This window comes from Zonotrichia albicollis, chromosome 3 (genome assembly GCF_047830755.1).
Source record: "Zonotrichia albicollis isolate bZonAlb1 chromosome 3, bZonAlb1.hap1, whole genome shotgun sequence".
Classification (NCBI taxonomy): Eukaryota; Metazoa; Chordata; class Aves; order Passeriformes; family Passerellidae; genus Zonotrichia; species Zonotrichia albicollis.
In genome coordinates, this window is record NC_133821.1 from 43,271,171 (window position 1) to 43,292,925 (window position 21,755).

A 21,755-nucleotide genomic window follows, 5' to 3' on the forward strand; every position below is an offset into this window, starting at 1 on the left:
CTGGCAGCTATGTGCAATGACAGCAAGGTCAGCAATGCAGCAGCGCTGCCAAACACAGCTGGCTGCTCAAGGTCTCTCTGTTCTGACTCAATGCCCAGTTTTTCAGCAGCTTCCTCCTTCTGTAACATCATCTTCAATTTCCCTCTGTTGTTGTGAAAATAGGTCTTTGGGCTCCTCTGTTTTTATTGATCACACTCTACTGTTTGATGAGGCAGTGCCTTCACCAGACCTTTCACTGCTTGTGCTATAAAGTTACTAATTCTGCTTCATGTGTCTTCACAGTGTTCTCAGTTATCAAGCCTCTTACCCCAGAAACCCTCTGGTAATGACTTTAATGCTAACAGTTCTCACCCTAGATGTTGCATTTATCTGCTTGCCATTTCAGATAAAAGTAACTAATACTTCACTGCATCAAGGATTAGAAATGATTCTACAAATTACAGACTTGCTGCTAGCTTCGACAATTTTAACCCTATCAAGTTGCAATTCATCCACATGAAGTACAAGACAATAAAAAAATCCAGAAACTACACCTTATTCTTGCTTTCATTTTACAGGTATATGTGTCTGGAACATTGATTTGGGAAGTACAGAAATAAATTGCTCTTTGTGGGCTGATTTCAGAGGCCGCCAGTGTTTACTGATCTACAATGTGGTAGAGCGTTAACTGACCTCTGATGAGATAACCCATGGAACATATTTAACATTTTGAGAGAGGCTAGTCCTCTGGTAACCCAATACTGGTACAAATCATTCATTTTCCAGTCTTTCTTTGTCCAGGGAGAGAAGAAAATTCGTTCCTGTTACACCTTGATTAAATGTGCCTGAAGTAAACCATATCCAAACAGCTGAGGTGCTTTAGTCAAGCACTTCATTAGTACTTTCCAAAAGTGCTAAAATTAATTGTTGACTTTTCTAGAAACAAAATTAAATTGAGGAATTAGAAGTGGCCTATATGTAGTTGGAGATACATTTTTACATATACTCCTATATACACTAGAAGGCTACACCACTTTCAAAGCAATTCAAATTTTCCTAAAGAATAACCAAAATAAATCAGTAAAAAAATTATACAATAATGTTACTGATACAAAATTCAGAACTCTAAATCCAAAACAGTAGTAATAATATTTTTTACTTATGTATTAACAAGACTTCATCAGTTTATTTAGCAATGATTTTGCTATGAAAGTATCTGACTGCTTCATTAACTACTTTCAGATTCTGGCCCTTATACTGACGGACTTCTCCACTGATATATATTAACTGATACAGTTTTATAAGACAGAAGCTACTAGTACTGTAGATTTTTCTAACAATGGTCTTTTAAAATTACCTAGATTATTATGTTGGGGTACCCATGAGAAGATGGCACATTTTCTCTCTTGAAAACAGTATTTTATGTAAGCCACAGTAAACTTTTACTGTGGGACATGGAAAAATGAACACTTAGTAAAGACAGTAAAATGATAGATAAATAGAGTGAGAAGAGAAAGATACACTCACTTCCCTTAACAGAAGCAGCAAACCACTTCAATGCAGCAACCTGGGAAATCTAGGAAGCCTGCAATACTTCACATGGACACAAAACTCAAAGTTCATACAGAGTTTTGTGAAAAACAAAAGTAGTCAAGTGAAAAAAAACATCTGGGCTTTACCTTTTCAGAAATCAGCATTATCATAATATAAACTAATATTCACTATTTAAATAAATATATGGAAGCCTTAACTGACACTTCCCTACCCTAGCATTGCCACCTTTCAGGTTGAATTGACAATTTAAAATTTTGATTAAAATTGAAAACATGTTGCTTTTCCAATTATATCTGACAAGGAAAGACTGAATTTTTATTTGAAGGGTCATCTCTTGGGTACTGTGGGTACCTTTGTAGACACCTGTCAGAGAATCACACAGAGTCAACTCTACAATTCAGCAGTGTATCTCAGCAGAAATTTCTATTAAGCCAATAAATGACACAGCAAAACTAAATACCTGGGGAATATACAATGCTAAGAATCCTGACATGGTCCACTTATGATATGCAAGCAACAGAAGGACAGCAGGAGTGTGGGAAATGAAGTATCACAGTGGCTTATATCAAGTCTGAGTGGGATGTAGCCAAATTTCAGAGCACTACATCACTGGAAGCTACTCAATTTTATTCTGAGATTGTGGATTGACTGCAAATATGGTAAAGCTGCTAGCATGACAATTTAAAAGCAAGCAGACATTTATTTTAAATACTCATTTCACAAGAAAGTTCACTTTTTTATAATTACCACATTTTATTTTGTTAGCTTTAATATTGCTGTTGAAAAAACCTACCAGCTTTAACACTGCTTGTACTAAGAATGCTATGTTAACTCCTAACAGAATAGTAGGTTAAAATTCATAGACTGTGCAGATTTTTCCTTCCAAATGTAAGACAAGGTAGAATACCCACCACACAAAAGAAGATCAACATGATCTGGAAATCATGATGAACTCATAAATTGCCATGATTTGGAACACAAAATGGGAAATAATCCAAGATAAGGCAAACTCTTTAAAAGACATTTTTTTATGATATTTAGTTAGGTAGTACATAGCTTTTCAATTAATTACTTCAACGTTATTATTCTTATCAAGAAATCTCTGATTGCCTATTTACAAGCCTACCTTATAAATAAGTATCTCCTATGTACTAAATAGTGTTGCTGACCTTCTGAACTTCTACTACCACGATTTGAGCAAAGAGATCTTTTGTCTGTTTTTGCACTAAAATGAATTATTGTTGATGCATTTGACTGTCCCAATCCAGTTCTTAGCGGTTTCAAGATGAACACATATCCAGAGTTGAAGGATTACAGTTTCTTGGCTTTATGATTTTAAATGAGAAACCTCTACAATGCCATGGAAGCCTCTTACTCCAAAGAAAAAGACTGCATCAACTAAAACTCAACAGTTTCATAAGAGCGGTTTCTTAAACAATTTATTTAAAAAATCCACACATTAAAAGCATCTAGTATTGTACAAAATTATTTCAAATAATCTCACATACCTGAGGGAGAATTATGAGCCGAGGCCAAGGATTTGGATTTTGAATCCGAAAGTCGAGAAATGCTATTGGCTCGAGTTCTAGCAGAAACTTTAGCGCTGTCTCCTGAGATCAGCCTTGAGCCACTCCTGATGATTGCTTCTGGGGTACGCGGTGAGGCAGCACTCCTGGTTATTGTTGCTTCAGAGTCGCTGCGTGCTGATAAAGAGCCGAGTCGGTTCCTGCGAGGCTGGGCCAGTAAGTCTATCCTGGAAATGTTTCTCCTCCCCGACGGAGGTTTTGAAGTAGAACTCGTAGTGGACACTTCGGAAGCGACCGAAGCCTTATCGGCGTCGGCAAGCTCGCTATCTGAGACTTCACCAAGGCGGGCTCTGCGCAACAGAGAAGTCCTTGTGGGACGAGGTCTTGGAAGAGTGGTAGATTTACTGGACTGCCCAAGTCCAACAGGAGAGGTTTTTGATTTAGCTGACTTTCCTTCCATCTTGGAATGTACAAGTTCATCTGCTGAGGCGAAAGGAACTCTTCCATGTGATTTGCCAGAGTAGTTTTCCTGGTCAGATGATAGGATATCAGAAATGGCAGAATGAGGTACACTGGATGTTTGGTCATCATCTGTTAAATCTACTGATGGTTGCCTCATTCTTCCACTGGATTGCACAGTTTTGCGAGCGTCAGCTCTAGACCCACCATCTGAAGATCGACTCTTAGTTTTCTTTTCAATCTTTTCTCTAGCACTTGTAGAAGATTTTAAAACATCCTTTGAAGGAGAACCAGTGGAACATCTATCTTTATATAAGTTTGTAAAGCTCTTCCGCTTCTGCGTGGATTTTCTTTCAGTGTCACCAGTAACTAGACTGATTGTGCTGGCTGTATCGACATCTGACTCTGGTGATATGGAGTTATCTCTGTTATAACTAGGAGTGTCAGGACCTTCATCAGTTTTATTTTCTTCACGCAATTTAGCTTCAAGGAAAGCCATTACAGCTTCTGTGTCTTTTAAGATTAGTGTTGTATCTATACTGGAATCAGTGTCCATCGAATCACTTCTGTCACGTAACCTGTTTGCAGATACTAAAGGGGCAGCAGAACCACTCTGCTTATTAATGTGAGGAATAAGTTCTATAGGTATATTTGTGCTAGGCTTATCTATAGTAAAGCTACCTTGCCTCACTAAGGGTTTTGAAGATTCCTTTTTATCTCCTGCAAGAACTTTAGGACTTTGTCCTCTAATGATTTCCTCATTTTTTCTTCTTTTTCCCTCAATCTGTGCCAATTTAATTTCTGCTTTATCTGTAACATGTCCAGGAGCATTTTCTTGATTATCCAAAGTTTTGGGTGACATAACAATCTCCTCCCTACCTTTCTCAATCTGGTTTGCAGCAGATTTTGTAGAGGATAATTTTGAAGGTGTCCAGTGTCCTTGCTCCTTTCTTTCTTGTTGTTGAATTTTTGCTAAAGCTTGTTTTACCACAGAAGTTTCTCTGCCAGTTTCAACTCTCTCTTTACTAGAAGAGCTGGGAAAAGAAAACACTTTGTCTCCAGTAGCTTTGGGTGAAAGACCATTCATTGTTCTGCTTGACTTAGCATCTGAGGCACGAGCTGGAGTTTCTTTCTCTTGAAGTTCAGTGTCTTGCTTTTCACCTATTTCTGACCTCTGATGAGATACAGGTTTTGGTTTTAAATTTTCATTTACTTTCTCTTCTATGGGAAGCTGTGGAAGTGTCCTCCTCTTTCGCTCACCTTGGCTGGTCAGAGAAGCAGCTGAACCAGCACTTCTTACAGAAATACCAGACTCACTGATGTCTGTGTCTAAAAATGAAAGGGAAAAAAATATTTGAGAAGACATTCAACTGCAAGGCAAATAGAAAGATTAAATGTTTAAGACTGCGTAAGGCTAATACAACAGAACTGAAAAAGTCATCAGTCCATCCTGCTGTTCTGTGACAAGATCAATTATATTTAGACATGTAGAAAAACATTTAATGAACTCTTTTAGCCAACTGAATCATACAAAGTTTTTATGATCTCACAGTAGGTTAAAATAGGTGAGAAATCACTGTTATATCAATCAGCACACCATCACAACAGGAAGTAGAAAGCAAGTCTTACATTCCTAAACATCTTTAGGACCAGATTTCAAAACTACCAAAAAGAGTAAGATTCTCCTTCCTCCCTACCTGCCTGTTCCACAGCTTGAGATCTGTCTCATGGACAGACTACAGCCTCTCCCTGTGAGGCCTTGCCTCATTCAGGCAAGAATCTGCAGTGCTGGGAGACACTTCTCAGCAATATTGAAAAGCCCCACTCATGAACAAACAAATTACTATGGCTGAGAAAGCAAAAATAATGTTTTTATCCCAAACAAGACACTGTAGTGTAAAAATGCATGGAAATGCATCAACAATGCTTTGTATACAAAGCATCAAAAGAATGCAGTATTAGTGCTAAAGCACTTTCACTGAATTCTCAGTGTACACAGAGTGAATGCTCCATCATCAGAAAAGTATAGACTGTTGCAAGGAATAACTGTTTTAGAGACCAAGATTTATTTTTCCACAGTGATGATGACTGTGCCCTCTTTGCCCATTTAACAAACACAGCAGTTGTGCTGTCAGAAACAAGCCTTTATTACTCAAAGGTGATATAAATTGCTCTATAAATTGCCTTGACTTTGAATATTTGAATAGAAAAAATTCTTTTTGCAGTTCATTTGTCTGCTGTTGCAATATAATGTGACACATTTAGTAACACACATCTGTCAAATCCCTTTCTTGCCAGGAGAGATCCATAAGCAACTGCTCTGCACACCCTGTTGAGACTCTCCTATCACAGCCTGCCACCAACATTGGTTGCTCCAGGAGTAAGAACTGGAGTATAGGGTTTCTCTCTCTGCAAGAATCGTCTAAGCAATTAATTGAATATCAACCATCATGCTGTATGTATACCTGCTACTTTCTATCCATGCTCTTCAATCTATCTTTTCTCTTTGCAGTGTCACACCTTTGATGAAGAATGCAAAATTACTCACAGTTGGTTTTTTTTCCTATAATCTATGTTAAGATACTAATTTGACAAACAGTAAGTACCTCTGAAATCTAAGCAAGATTTTCTAATTCCAGGACTGTTTTTTTTCTTGAAAATTATGAAACAAATTGAAAGTTTAATGAACATCTTTATGATTGACATTTGTGAAGACTGACTTCTCTCAGACATGACTACTAGATCAAATATTTTATACATATGTAAGCATGTGACTTGCTTCCTGGTGAATTTCCAACTGCCTTTAGAAAAAAAAAGGCATGGAGTTGTTTAGCAACTACATGTTGTAAGTATATGTTATGTGAAGTTTAAATACAAAGATTTTTAAAGAAGATACAGGCATCTAAGTCAACAAGACATCCTTTCTGAATTGGCTCTTAGATGTACATACTAAATTTTATTCTTATTACACCTTTGGTGCTTTGAATGCTTTATTTCCCCTTTAGTATTTTAGACTTCTTGCAGAACAGGTATGCTACTTCCCTTTAACTCTTATCTTAGCTCTCATAATGGTAAGAAAAGCCTTTACCTCTCCAAAGAAGAAAGATCCTAGGTAGTGCCTCATCTGAAAGTGACCATTTAAAACTACAGAAAACAAAAGACCACCAAAGCTCCCAATTAACCACCCAAAGAATCAGTCTTAATAGCAATGATTTTAAGTGTCCTGTATGTACACACTCAATCCTTTCAAATAGTGCAAAATTTGCTCTTGATTTCCATTATTCTGTGTGTATCAGATAATTTAATTTTACCCCTTTCCATCTCCTTTGACTTTCAGTATCCTAGGCCAAGTTCAATGCTTATGAGTGGAAGAAAAGCAACAACAGAGCAGCAGTCACTGATAAGAATTTTTTCATGCATTGGTACAGATATATGCATTATGCAACTTTAAAAGCAAAACTTCTTTGTACAACTTCTCCCAAAGATGATCACAACTTCTAAAGTGAAATTTGCAGGAAGAAAAAAACAGAAGAGAAATTTATAGTCAAGATTGTAGATATTAAAGAATAAACCATTTCAAAATCACAAATGTGAATAATTAAACTATGGAGAGACATGCCCTGAACATCTGGCACTCACAAGAAAGGGAGATAAGGTTGCTCATTGCTAAAGAGAAAGTTTCTGGGTTTTTCAAGAAACATGAAAGGTCTTCTGTATTTCCAAGATAAGGAAAGGATGCTATACTTCAGCTGAAGTGTCTCAGGTTGGATTGTTTAATAATCATTACCTTGAGGTCCAATTTAGACTAAGAAAGATGCAAGGAAAGAAACATACCATGCAGACCAACCCAAACTGTATTTAAATGAAAGTTTCTCTAATATTGAACAGTTTATAAACTTTCCTGTTTTAGTACCATTCAGTGTAATACTGGCACTCAACTGCCATGCAGGCACCACTACTGCTGAGCTTGTTTTTATGCTGCTTGTACTCAATGAAACAGAAGAATCTCACGTGAAATTGAGGCATTAGGAGTAAAAAAGTGATTAAGTCCAGTACTCAATCATTCTTTTCTCCCTTTCACAGGTTTTTCAGCATAAATTATGACAATAAGAACAGTTTTTAATACCATTTTCTAATGGAGCAGGCACAGAGGACTCCAATCTCAAGTCATCTTGGTCATGACGAGTGTGATTAGCAGCCAAACTGGCCCACTGTGACACCCAACGTTTACTTCCAGGGTTAGCAGAGCCTTCCTAAGAAAGGAAAAAACAGCAGAAGAAAAATTATAACTGTTTGATAAAAAAGCATGTAATCTTTCCAGGCTTTTCCTGAATAGACAGGCCACAAACTATTTTCCTGGAGGAAGTTGAAAAAAATAGTTTACCTCAGTAAATTTTAGAATGGCAAACAATAAACAAAATCTACATAGCTGCTGAATCAGTACCATATAAACAACAGTTCCTAGTGCAGTGAACTTTTAAGCACCAGAACCTATATAAAATGCATCAGAACATGTGCCAGTTCTAAGATCAGGTTACTTCAATCCTCAGCTCAGAAGTGCAGAAAAAGTACATGGGATGTGGGGGTGTGTTAAAAAATCAAAAAATGTGCTTCAGGAAGACAAGAAAGTGACATTTTATTGGTTTAGAAGACCCTCTTGTCCAGATGGAATTTTGTATTTACTTCATTACAGAAAGACTACCTTAAGGACTGAAAGAGTAATAACTTATGTTGGAAATGAAAGGAAGCTCAGATTATTTGTTTGGCCTAAACAAAAAAAGAAGCAAAGATTAGTTCTAAACCATCCTACTGCATAACAATGAAGTCAATGTCATCAGTATTTTACAATTTTTTGCACCTAAACCAGAAAGGAAATTAATTTGGTTTCTTGATGGTATGCCTTTTGAAATCTTGAAAATTTTTAAAATGTAAGAAAAGCATAGAATTAAATCATCTACTTGTGTTACTAAAGCATCCTTTTTTCAAAATCTGATTTCTAATTATAGTACAATATTACTGTCCTATCAAATATCTAAGCAGTCTCTCCTGCTCACATCTCCAAAAAACATCACCAGCCCTTCAAATCTTTGCACTTCTACTCAAAACACTGATTTCTGCCTGATGTCTTGACAACTCTTGGATTCTAGTCTTTGACCAGGAAACAACACTATACATTCTATAAAATTTATTTAGCAGAACTAGAATGGTGAATGTCTATGAAGGACAATGCCACCCACTATATGACAATTTCTTTCAAATTAAATGTTACTCAGACATTTGAAAAGCTTAAATTTACAATCTTGAATTTCTCCTGTTAATGCAAGTGAGTGCAACATCATGGATCTCTTCCAGAATATCATGAATGTAGTAAATCAGAGATGCAGCAGGTAATTTTTTTGAACAATTATACAAATTTCCATATTTTGAATTAATTTTTTAAAATCAAAATGCTATAAAATTCAAGTATAACAATAGCAAAGGAAGGCAATTCAGTGTTTTTGTTATTTATGGGCATTTCTGAAGACAATGCGGGGTGCCAGTAACAATATTACAAAAAACACACTGCATTAATGCAACTACCAAAACCTCATTTTTCTTTCCTATCACTAATCTCTCTTTTCCTACCTCTACTAGTGAACTTCTATCTAATAAAACAACTAATTATAGCCAAATCCAAACATGATAGATGTTCCAATCATCTTTGCAACAGAGCATTTCAACTAGTTCCTTCTGTACCACCTGACCAATTTCTGAGATACAGATATGTGCCAGAAATCTGAATTTTACTTCACAATGGAGAAACATACTAAGATTTTGCAGATTAACTGCCTCAAAACAACATGATAAATTATTTTCTCTTTTAATTACACTGCCAAAAAATGGTTTCTACATAGCAGTGAATGCAAATGTGTGCTTTGCCAGTTCTCTGTGTATAGAAGCATAAACAATAACAAAAATACACCCTTTCTTTTCATAGTAGTTTATGCACATCCAGAAGGTGTAAGGTTTATAAAACACATATCTAAAAAGTCATGTCAGATATCCTAATGTTCTTCCTATAACCCATATCAATTGGCATCTTACAGGCTCTCAACTATACAATCCTGCAAATTTTCTCTTGAATACCAAAAGCAATTTCCTAGTATTTCAGAAAAACTGGGTTTATCTACAAGATACCAGCCTTTTACCTTTGTGTTAAATCTGCTTTCTCTTATGGTTATCTCACATAAAAAGTGAGTAAGAAATCTTTTGAAAATGTAACAATGGATTTCTGTGGGCTTATTGTTCAGCCTAAAGATTTAGGGCTTCAGGCTCCACATCTGAAAAAAATCCACAGCACACACACATTACACCTAAAAGCATGTCCAGCTCTTGGCATTTCACAGCAGATTAACTTTTTTTTTTTTTTAAATAGATTTCAATAATGTGAATAAAATTAATTAAAAATTAGATGTTTTTTCAGACACATAACTCGAGACAGTTCAAGTTGTAAGAATCATATTATTTAATCTTTTCATAAATTGCTGCCTTGACAGCAGTTCTTCTCACTGTACCTGCTTCAGAACCATATGCCTCTGGGGTGATGATCTTTTTACACATTTCCATACCTGACTTATTTAGAGCCAATGTCTTCAAGTTATTCCTGGAACAACACTGACACCTATCTTTAACAGTTCTTTCTCTCTTCTATTACAGTTACTGCATTTATACATGAAAACCTAGCAATTGCATCCATCTCAGCTGTTACTTTGCCAGACTAATTGAACAGCATTGATCTGTTCTTGTAAGGTAAATCTCCTCTCCTGTTACAATCTGAGTAACTCTGTACCTTCCCTAGACTCGTATCCACCCTTCTCTCCCAAGAATGTTAACAGTTCCAGTGCTGTTATTACAGGGGAAGCTTCACCATGGTGATAACACTGCCCTTTTCTGCTGGTAAAGCATTTCCTGGGTGTTCAAGGGTCCTGTTTGCCTTTTCACAGCCCTGTGATATTGGTGATACATCAGCCTACATTTCAGTATAGCATCTAAGTTCAAAAAAAAGTAAGTATCAAACTCCAACTAAATAGATTGCTCTACAAGACAGAAAGTTGGAGTAATTTGAGAGGACAAACAAAATGAAATACAGCCTCTAAATTCTCCACTTCTAAGAAGCAATATAGCAAATATTTACATGAATGAAATTCAATATTCAGAATGTCAGTAGTATTATTTTTCTGATCTTCAGTGGGAAAAACATAAGCAGGCACTCAAAACAGCAACAGAACATTGTAGTCAATGGCATTGATGACTCTACAGATGCAGAACCAGGTTTCTAAGCTTTTGTCTTACAAAAAACCCCCAAAAACCAAATCCCCAAACAAACCCCAAACCAACCAAAAAACTGAAGCACATCAAACACAATGCTGATAAACCATTATTCAAGAACCATGTTTAGCACAGACAACTGACCACTGAAAATTAAATGGAAGTTGGAGGGATAGGTCATAGCCCAAATGCCTGCAGTATTTTTATTAACCAAACTCACGGGTAAGAACAAATAATAAGAACAACAACAACAATAATAATAATATTCTCTTTGTTCTCCATTTACTTCCTTTTTTTTCTTTAATCACACTTACCTCGGCTGGCAAGTGGCAGCTTATAATGTAGAAAATAAAAACATTTAAATATTTTAAATAGATGGATTTAGTATTTTCATTGCCTATATGTAATCAGTGAAAAGGCAAGAACCAGTGTACTCAGGTTCAGTTCAACTGTGACAAGACACTCACTCTGCATTTTACTTTATTTATGAAATACACTACTCCAAAGTATTTAAAGACTGCTGTATCAAAGAAAAAGTTGAAAACTTCTTGAACAAGTACAGCACTTCCAAGAATTTTATTAATGATGCTTCAAAACCCCTGTAAAGCTAAGATATTTAAGTTCAGAATAAGCTTTCAACCCCTGAAGTGACTCTAGATGATGCTGTCCTGCCTTGGTAGCAGTGCTGGACTGCATGGTCTCCAGAGGTGTCCTCCAACCCTAACTATTCTCTGATTCTATAAACTATTTCTATAAAATCCTCACAATTTCCCAGGCCACCTTTTCCATTTCATTTGAATAGAAATATCTTAGATTTTTATTCTTTGCTTTTTCTATGTCAATCATGTTCTGAATTCACCTCATTCTGCTGATCATGTACAGGAATAACTGTGATGGGCAGCTGGAGTAAGTTCCACCCACAATCTGAGTGGATGCCAAACTGGAACACTGAGCTACCCTGATGTTACCTGACTATTTAGCCAAGATCTTCAATAAGGTTTATAAACTTATGATCTGCAGCTCAGTAATGCAGTAAGTCTTCCAAAACCTACAAGCAGAAAAGTTTGTATATGAGAACATAACCCACAAACTTTACAAATCAAACACATTTGCCTCTCCCCTTCCTACTGACTAATCAGAGGGCAAGTTTTGCTAATAACACTTTAAATGTAACAATCTTCTCCCAGTAGTTATCCTCATTATTGTTTTCCCATTATTTCCCTATAAGACACTTCTAATTTTCTGAACTAGCTCCTCTTGTACTTCTGCATATCTATCAACCAACATCTACTTTTAACTTTCCCTAGTAAGCTTTCTTCCATCTTCATCTGTCCTCAACTCTTCTTACACTAATCCTTGCTCTATCTACATTGCTTATGTCAGTTTGCTCCTTGACTTACCAAATAATTTTCATTTCTTTACTCTATCACCATGCCTTGCAATATTTAAAATTATGCTAATAACCTATTCTCTCCCACTATATAAAGACCTTTTAATGCAGCAAAGCAGTCGCAGTAATAAAGCAGCATAATTCTTGTAATTTCCACCTAAATCAAAGTGAGTTTTAGTGTATCACTGCCAGAAGGTTTCTTAGATCTGCTGTATGATTGCAGAAGTAGTCTCAGTCTTCTAAAAACAAAACCTTTTATTCAGAACGTTGACACCTGAAAAGACCAATTATGTTAATAAACGAATCATACATTCTTCTGCTGCTTATTTAATTATAAAAGTGAAAAAATATCAATACTCTTTAAAACTGACAAGGCACAAAAGATCTGAGTGCTGCAAAAGGCATGAAAATAGGAGAGGGAAAGAATATGGTTATAGATTTGTGCAAAGAAGCAAGGTAAAAAACCTTCCATGGGATATGCCTATGCTGTGCGGCAATAGTTCACTTGAAGTGCCTTAGAGAAACCAGGTAAAGGTACTAGTCTAGGCACAGTGACAGTGGCTTCACAGTAGCTAAAATACAACCATGAGAAAACACACCTCTAAAAGAAACAGGTACTAAAATCAATGTATTTGCATGGCAGGCACACTTAAAGCTCTTAATATCTTCCAAAAAATTGCTTATCTACAAAGTTTGCTAAATTACAGGACCACACTTCAGAAACAGTTTACCAAGGAATTAGACATAAGTGTTATGTGCTTCTTTACAGTTGCCAGTTGATTCCACTTCACTGTGATCCTGTTCTGTTCCAGACACATTTCAAGCTAGTTATCTATCACAATGATAGCAGAATGCCTCCCAAGTTTTCATTATGAAATATGACCAATATATTGTGTGCATATTTTAAGTCACATATAAATACAGGCATTTTCCTCTGTATATTCTTTCACCAACTGATTAAGTTATATGTGTCTGAATCATGTAAGTGACTTGTCATGAGTGGCACCTCATTGGAGAACTTAAATCATGAATGTAAAAACCTAAAGTCCTCTGGCTTCAGAGAAAAAAATCTGAAAAGTATTATCCATCATTTTTTTCCTAGATCACTTTGTATCATGCATTAAGTGCACACATCTTATTTCTGAATTTTAATATCGTTACTTGCTTTGGGCTATAAAACATAACCAGCTTTTGCTCAGTTCTGCTGAAGAACTTACATGAAGTATATACTGTGCAAAATTATGTTGTGGCAAAGAAACTTCTGCTACATTTCCAATACACTCGTGTCAGTGCATGTAGAAAGGTAGCCAAGTTTAAAAACACCTCCACATTGAATTATGCCTGCCTCTGACAGAGAAGCTTTCATGATGCAATAAAGGCATAGAAGAAATAGATTACTTATAGATCTGAGTTCATCTTTTCCAGGCAAGATTTTGTTTCCTGTTTAACACTTACTGGTCGGTTCTTAGTGCTCCCTTTTAGTGGAAGAAAAAAGAAGACCGTCAAAAATTAAATTCTACCTCTGTGTCAAGAAATCCAGTTGTACTCAGTGGTCTTTTTTCTTCCAGCACTACTGTAGCAGAATTTATAGCCCAATCTTTTACTAAATCTTTCTGGTTCTCGTTGATAACAGGCCTATTATAATCCTGGCTGCCATCCACTCCAAATACCTGAAAATGAAACAAACCATTACATTCATTAACCCAATACCATCCTGATGCAATGTTCAATGTTAATGGATGGATGGTGGCATGCTGGATAGTGAGTATAAATCGGTTTTATTGTATTATGCTTATTTGTCACCTTAGTGCAATTTACAAATTAAACAGAAGAAGAATCTACAACAATTATTAAAAAATGAGGAAGTCTATGTCAACATTGTGAAAATTCAAAGAACTGCTAGTTGGAATGGTCAGATATGAAAAAATGACACTTTGATGAAAGGAACAAAAGATTAAAGTGAAGCCATTGCAGAACCCATTTTACCAATTAAGGAAAAAACCCAATAAGCAGAACCACCAAATTATCAGATTTTTGCTATTATCTAATGATAATAAGAAATATAAATTCTTGCATTTGCTATTAATATGCATATTGAATTATTTGTCTAATACAAACAAAACTTCAGTTTCTCAGCTGTTGGAGATTTGGCAGATATTAAAACTCCACCAGGTCTCATGAATCATGCAGACTCATCTCATCCAAGACGTGACTTGGCATAGTTCTTTTATTGCTCTATTTCCTAATGATGCTTTTATTAATCTCTCTGCTCAAGCCAGGATAATTTTCCCATGACATTTTAAAAACAATGTTCCAAAAAAAAAATACTAGAAAAACATTATTACTAAGGCAGTTAATAATAGAACTTTAGCAGGAGAACCACCATACTGTTTGTCAAATTTCTCATGAGTGATAGAAACAGGGTATGTGAATTGCTTTCAGAATTGATGTATAATCAAATACATTTTAGAAAATATCTTAATCTTGGAAACATGTAATTAATAAAATTTTCAAATTTCTGTGTAAGAAATAAAATCACTACTTTACTACTAGGGACTTAGATATTAACAAATTACAGATTAAAATGAACCACACACATTCAAGCTGGTTGCCAAAAATTAACAGTTAACATCAAAAATTGTTCTGTCATCTTCAAGATGTTATCCTCCTGCAACAATGTGCAGAATAGGAAAAGGCGTAGAGAATTCTTTTTTCTCCAAAAGTGTACTGTAATTCAGTTTTGCAAAGCAAAGCCAGAGGACTAGTTTATTACAATTCTTAACAAGGTTAGTGTTTTCAAAATGGATTCACCACTAGATGGCCACAAACCATAATGTTGTAGCTTCTGAGAAGCAGACAAAGGAAAAAATAATAGTTAGCACCCTGACATTCAACTCCTTATGCTAACTACAGGAAAACCTTGCTACAGCATTATTACACTAAGACCTGAGGAAATTTTCTCAAATGCTCTGGATATGTTTTTTGCTCTCATGAGAAAGCCTTAAAATTCAGGCAGTGCTCCCCAAATTTTCAATTTATATCTAGAGTCTCTGGATTAGAAGTTGCTTAACAGCATTTACAAAACATTTGTTTTATTCTTATAAAAATAGAATGTTAAAACTTAAATTTTTGCTTTCATAATATACTTTTGATTTGTACAGTTGTGGCAATTTTTGAAGATAGAAACCAGTTACCGTCCACTGACACCTTTCTTTGAATATATCACTATTCTGCAGAGAATTTTTTCTTTGTGTATCATCCTTTCATTGATTACAGAATTTTATATGTTCTTTTAAACGAAATTAAATTCTGGTATTATCACATAAGCACCAGAAGGAAAATATGAATTCCAGACATCCCTATCTAATTTAGACTTCAGCAGCAAACTGCTGCTATAAATTGCTTCCTTTTATCTGACAGCACATTCATTTACCATGTCAAATTTCTTTACTGTATCAGAAATAACACTTTCAGTCTTACCTTTTCTAGTACTGAACTCATGTTTAAGCAAATTTTGTTATTTTTCTATTACTGAAATTACTGCAAAACCAAATTTGAATATTGCCTATTTTTTTCCGTGAAAGGTGATATGAATATCACTAAGACCCAAGTGTTAGCACTCCTAATGTTCCTTCTCTCTATACAGTGGAGATATCAGAAGAGATAAGCAAAATATTTGGGGACTGTATTATTAGACAGAAAAGTAAAACATCTTCTTCAATAAAAGTATATTTTCATACTACAATGTCATTCTACATGTGCATTGTGGATGCACCTGGCCTAAGTTCCACTGCTTCCACTGCTATACAACTGCAAAGCCCCTCTTCTCACAAGAAAGAGGAGATGCATGTAAGTGTGATGTAACCCAAAGACTAAATTTCAGACTTGTGATATACAAAAAACTCTTAAAAAATTGCTACTAACACATAAGAATTTAAATACTAAAATTATTCGCAAGATAAAATAACTCAAGTATTTCACAAAATGTAGATTATTACTTACAGACCTGTCACACACCTGCAGAAAAGCAATACTGTCAGAATTTCAGGTTTGACCAATCCACATACTCCGTTTATCAACTCTCCACCATCTAGAAAATGCAATTTGTATTTTCTGGGCTGATAAAATATGGTATGCATGCAAACAGTGAGCTGTTGTGACTGAAGCATGAATGGATAGAGACTTTATCTTCCTGCAAAGACTAGATTACATTTTTCAATGCTTCCAATTCTTTAGATGTTTCTTCTCTTTAAATACTTTCATGATTACAAAATCATTTAAGGAAGGTCTAGGAGATAACTTAATCAAACCTAGAGAATTCTGAGGAAATGTTGATGACACATATTGCTGCATCTCTCATCTATTTAGACAGAAAGACTGAAGGTTCTTTCTATAAAGCTTGTATTTTTCAGAAGCAACTAAGAAATACATTTTGATTAACTGAGTTATGGGGAAGAAAAAGATGAAGCCAGGTTCTGCAATCAATATACAAACAATACAGATTTGGACATATCAGACTGTTTGAAAAATGAGAAGCAAGCCTTTATTTTTGATTAGGAGGTAAAATAATTCTGTGTATTCCATGTACGTGACTAACCATCACAAATCACATATATCCACCACACAGGTGTAAATGCAAAATAAGTTTCCTCAATAATTTATCCTTTTTCAATAGTATTGTAAACAACAGGGACTTTCACAAGACTCTGATCATGCATTTTTTGAGAGAACCTGGGGAATAAGGAGTAATGTAAAAAGAATAAAAAAATATTAATAACAATTATATATATATCCTAGAAATATTAAAAAAAACAACAATTCTAATGCAGTTTTTTAACATGTGCAATTTAAAACTGAAACTAGCAGAAAAAGGTATTTCTAAGATATCTGCTTCCTATAAGAAATCATTCTGGAAAGCTAAAGGTTTTTTGCCCTGCTCTGTCCTATTATTTATTTTTCTGAAATTGTATTTTTTGCAGGAAGATTACATTGTTCCATCCTGGTTGCTTCAAGTTTCATGAAGTTACAGAACAAAATCTGGGATGAAAATTTTCACAGAAAACCTTGAAAGTTGACTGAGAGAGAAAAATCTAGACACCCCACCAATCTGCACCATTTCATGGTGTTCTTGCAGGGTCTATGCCACATGGTTGTAATGTAGAACAGATACAAACATCGTGTATAAACTGTGGTGGTGGTGTTTAAAAATAACTACTTTATTGTTATGAAGCATGAAGCAATTTCCATTGAATCAGGACATTCTAAATGGCATGGGAATGATGACGTGCTGTAGTGTCCAGACCCGTCTATGAAATATTCCTGATGTAATTTTGTTTAAGCTGCATTCCAGCTGGCTCCTTAAGCAAATGGATCAACAGGTGATACAGGAGAGACACTGTCTAACTAGGTAGCTCAGCAGGGGCCACCAAGATGGCAAAGACTAGGGAATTTTACCTGTGGGGAGAGTCTGGGGAAGCTGGATTTGATCACTTTGGAGAGGGGAAGGCTTTGGGGCAGCCTCTCAGTACATTGGGGAATGTACCAAGATGACAGCCCAGCTCTCCAGAGTGCTACACTGCAGGGGGACAAGGGACAACTCGTGTCACATGAGACAGGGTATGAAGAAAAGTTTTTCCACTCTGAGGACAGTCAGGCAAGCTTGCCAAGTCTCTGCCCATGTAGGGAATGAAGACCCAAATGGATAAAGTCCTGGGCACCCTGGCTTAGCATCTCAGGTCTCCTAGAGCAGAGTTTTGAGAAAGCCCCAAGTATTTCAGAGTAGGAAGGATAAGGTGAACTCCTGGTACATACTTTTCCATTTCAAAGCAGTGAAGTAACTCCTTTAAAGATTCCCTATGATAATCCATTTACATACTGCAGTTCACCCAGTAACAAAGGGCCAAAACAGTAGGCTAAAACTATAACAAGTCTCAAAGCTTGTTACTTGCTAGAATTGTTATGCTTGTTACTTGCTAGAATGCAAACTTTTCCTGAAAAAATACAGAAGGAAAATATGCACTAACTAATGGCAAAAAAATTGTAACTTAATGAGGGTATTCAAAAATTTAATCACTTTATAGGAGCAACAGTTTTTCCAATATTCTGAGACTATAACCTTATCTGTATTAACCAGTAATTGTTAAAATTCTTTATCCAACCAAATCCAAGAATTAACAAAATCTGTCTAACACAATAAAAGCAAGATGCAAAACCTGCAAAAAGTACTGGCACATTTTCAGAGACAGCGTGAGTTACAGGGCCAAGTCTGAGACCGTGCCTTGGTCTTTTTGGCAAGGGCTAATTTTGCAGAAAGCAGAACTATTCTCTTTTGGCAGGTCATATACACTTCCCTGTGACAAAAGCTCATTACTCAGAGTTCACCTGCTCATCACCATAGCTGCAACACAGCTCTAACATAAGCTAGCTTTAGTGATCAGGGATTGGTCTTGTTCACTTTCCCTTCTCCTGTCCCAAAGCAGGGAATTAATATTTTTTTACAGCACAGATACTAGAGGGGAACTCAATGACTTTAGAATTAACTATCAAGATGATTCTTTAAAACCATAGAAGTCAATATTCTTCCTCAATATGTGCAATACTTTCAAGAAATTAAAATAAAACTGGTCACAAATGGCAGCAGGAACGATTTTTTCTGAATAAGAAGGAAGACAATGGATTGCTAACCCCCTCCCCTACACCCACAAATCTCACCTGACGTTCTTCCTATGTGCTTTTTATAACCCTGCAAGCTCATGACTAAGAAAAAAACTTTTTCAAGTTGTATCTCATTTAGATGTTTTGCCAAGTTCATAATATCTGGACTTCTTACTTGCTTTACCTTTAAACTGTTTCATGTTGTAAGAAGATCACAGTGCAGTTCTACAATACTATAATTACTCAGTACATAATGAGCATAGAGCTTGTTGCTCATCCAAGTCATTACTGAAGATACTGATATGAACAGAAAAAAGTGTAATTTGAGACTTCTAATAGATATATTCACTCAGTTTGACAGCAAATTATGAGTATTAGAATGGGAAAATCTGAAGAATCCTATCTAGTTTTAAAATTTTTAGTTGACAATATTTCCCCAGTAATCTTACTGCTGAAGTCCTAATGAAAAGGATATATAGTAATTATCAATACCATCAATTAACAGAAAACCAACAAAGAAATATTAGGAATTCTAGCTGCAATTCCTATTCATTAATGATGATATTAGAAAAGTAAAATTATTTCAATAACTCTTTTGCTATTCTTTTAGATCCTAACAACAGTCAGGGACATAATTTAGAAACATATTTTAAAAATATCATTATTTGAATGCTATTAATTTCAATGTAGGCAATCTGTATAAAAGGAACAGAATGAAACCCAATGACAAGAAAGACACAAGGGAATTCAAAGATGAACAGTTAAAAAAAATAAAAACAAAGCAGAGCAATGGCAAGGAATAAGGGTCTACACTGTACAGGGCATTAAAGAAGGATCATGCCAAAATTAATAAGGAACAAATTATTTAATCTGAAATAGGGTATTTGTCATTGTAAAGTGATGGGAATGTAAATTATGATAGCAATTGTGTTTCATAGCTTTTCAGGAGAAAGGAAGATGAGCATATTTGTTTGTGACAGAAGACAAAAGTAGGTTTCCGAAACTGAGCTGTAAACAGATAAAGTCAGACCAGCAAAAACCAAATATATTGAAAAAAAGGAATAAGTATGATTTTGAAAATACAAGCAGGATTTCAGATTTGAGCACAGTTTGGGTGTACTAAGAAAGAAGACATTGTAAATAAACCACACTCAGTATGACTGATTGATGTCAAAAGAGGATTCCAGAGAGCAAGGAAATGGAAGAGGCTTCAGATCATCTCGGTGCATTTGGTGCTCAGACTGAGCTCCTGACAATTCTTCCACAGAAGGTGGTTCAGGCATTCATAACACACAGCAAGCTGGTCCTTAAAAGTCAGTTATTGATCACAGAGAAAAGACAAAAGGCAAACATTTTTTCTCATCTTTCACAAAGTGAGATAAGAGTACAATGCCTCAGCTCTTTTTGTGTTTAGCTACTACATGAACTGTGTTTAACCAAGCTGCTTCTGAGGAGTTTCATTTTAATAGTTTTTGCTTGTTCTTGGCAGTTATCCTGGCCTTTCCAGGCAAACAGACTGTGTTCTGTGCAGGGAATGTCTCATGAATAGCATGGATTTTCACAGAAGCTCTCTACGTCATTTTAACTCTATATGCAAGTTATAGATTCAGATGCAAGATGCTCTGGTATAAAAAAAGCCACATAAGCAAATGAAAAGGATCAACATGCCAAGTCTAAGAGCTTCCTCTTAGCAGATACCAGTTACATATTTACATGCATACATATTTTGTCTCTGTTTGCCACTGTGAAGAATTAATTTTCTTTAGGATTCCAAATTAAAAATGAAACAAGTTTAGAGGCTGTAAAACTCCTTTCCTTATAAAAAGAAAAGGTCATAAACGTCCTCTGAACTCTTGACAAAATTTATAAGCTCAGATGATTGGATAGGCTTCAAGTGGTCTGCTGCTTTTTCAGCATTGTACTCATAAAATAGTCATTCTGCAAACAAGCCACTCTGTAGGGCTCAAAGCATTTCTCCCAAAGAAACTGCTGAAGCAATGGTAAAAGCAATTAAACCCAGAGAGTGTGAAAAGACAGGAGACCTGAAAGTGATTTTCTGAAAACAGATACATCTACCTCAGTTCCTTAAAGAGTCATTGAAACATACTGAGATTTTTTTTTTCTCTTAACTTCCTCTCTACCCACTGAGTCTTTCCAGAGAGTTTTTCCACTTACAATACTGAAAAAATTGCTGAGAGCAGTTCTATAACATGTATGTTAATTCCATAACCAGAGGAATTATAACAATAACAATCTGCAAGCTGACTGAAAAATTGTTAACATTTGCAAGAGAGAAGACAAGATCTGGTATACAACATTAATGAACACTTAAAGACACAACAATAAATCATTCAAAAGTAAATACTACTTTAAATTAATGCTAGCCAATATTACAATGTGGTATGACAGATATGCCCTGGGTGTAAAAAGAATAAGGAAATTCCATTTTATAACAATCATCTTTCAGAACAGATTCCCATTCATATCCATACTCAAAAAAAAAAAAAGAAAAAAAAAAAAGAAATCAAACCAAACAAATAACTATCATCATGAGCAGAAAGATCCAGAAAATAGAATTGGAAAATGTGCTGTCTACAGTGAACACCTATACAGTTTTCCCTCCATAATTACTATTCCAAAATTTTAAAGAGGAAAGAAGAATCTCTCTCAAGATTTATGTATACTCATTGCACAGTATTTAATCAAATAAAATTGAAGGTGATAGACTGCATATTAAAAACAAGATCATTACTGCTAGGGCCCGTCTATCTACATAAAGACTTTAAAACATCTAGACTATGGATCTTGCACTGAAAACAAAATCATTACATGGTCACAGTAAGTCTTTTTGAAGGGGACAGGATGGATTGAGGTTTGATTTTGAT

At 35.4% G+C, this 21,755-nt stretch overlaps 1 protein-coding gene across 7 annotated transcripts in view; it reads right to left on the reverse strand.

Annotated features, from left to right (window-relative positions):
• Nucleotides 1–21,755, reverse strand: part of CEP170 (centrosomal protein 170) — a 94,454-nt gene that overhangs the window by 19,508 nt on the left and 53,191 nt on the right. For 6 of the 7 annotated variants that reach the window (XM_074537256.1, XM_074537255.1, XM_074537259.1 and 3 more), the window contains exons 10-12: nucleotides 13,737–13,886; nucleotides 7,645–7,771; nucleotides 3,042–4,847 (exon numbers count right to left, since the gene is read on the reverse strand). In XM_074537256.1, the coding sequence (XP_074393357.1) occupies nucleotides 3,042–4,847; nucleotides 7,645–7,771; nucleotides 13,737–13,886 (2,083 nt within the window). The remainder of the gene's footprint in view (nucleotides 1–3,041; nucleotides 4,848–7,644; nucleotides 7,772–13,736; nucleotides 13,887–21,755) is intronic. The other variant, XM_074537257.1, reaches the window with a different exon arrangement.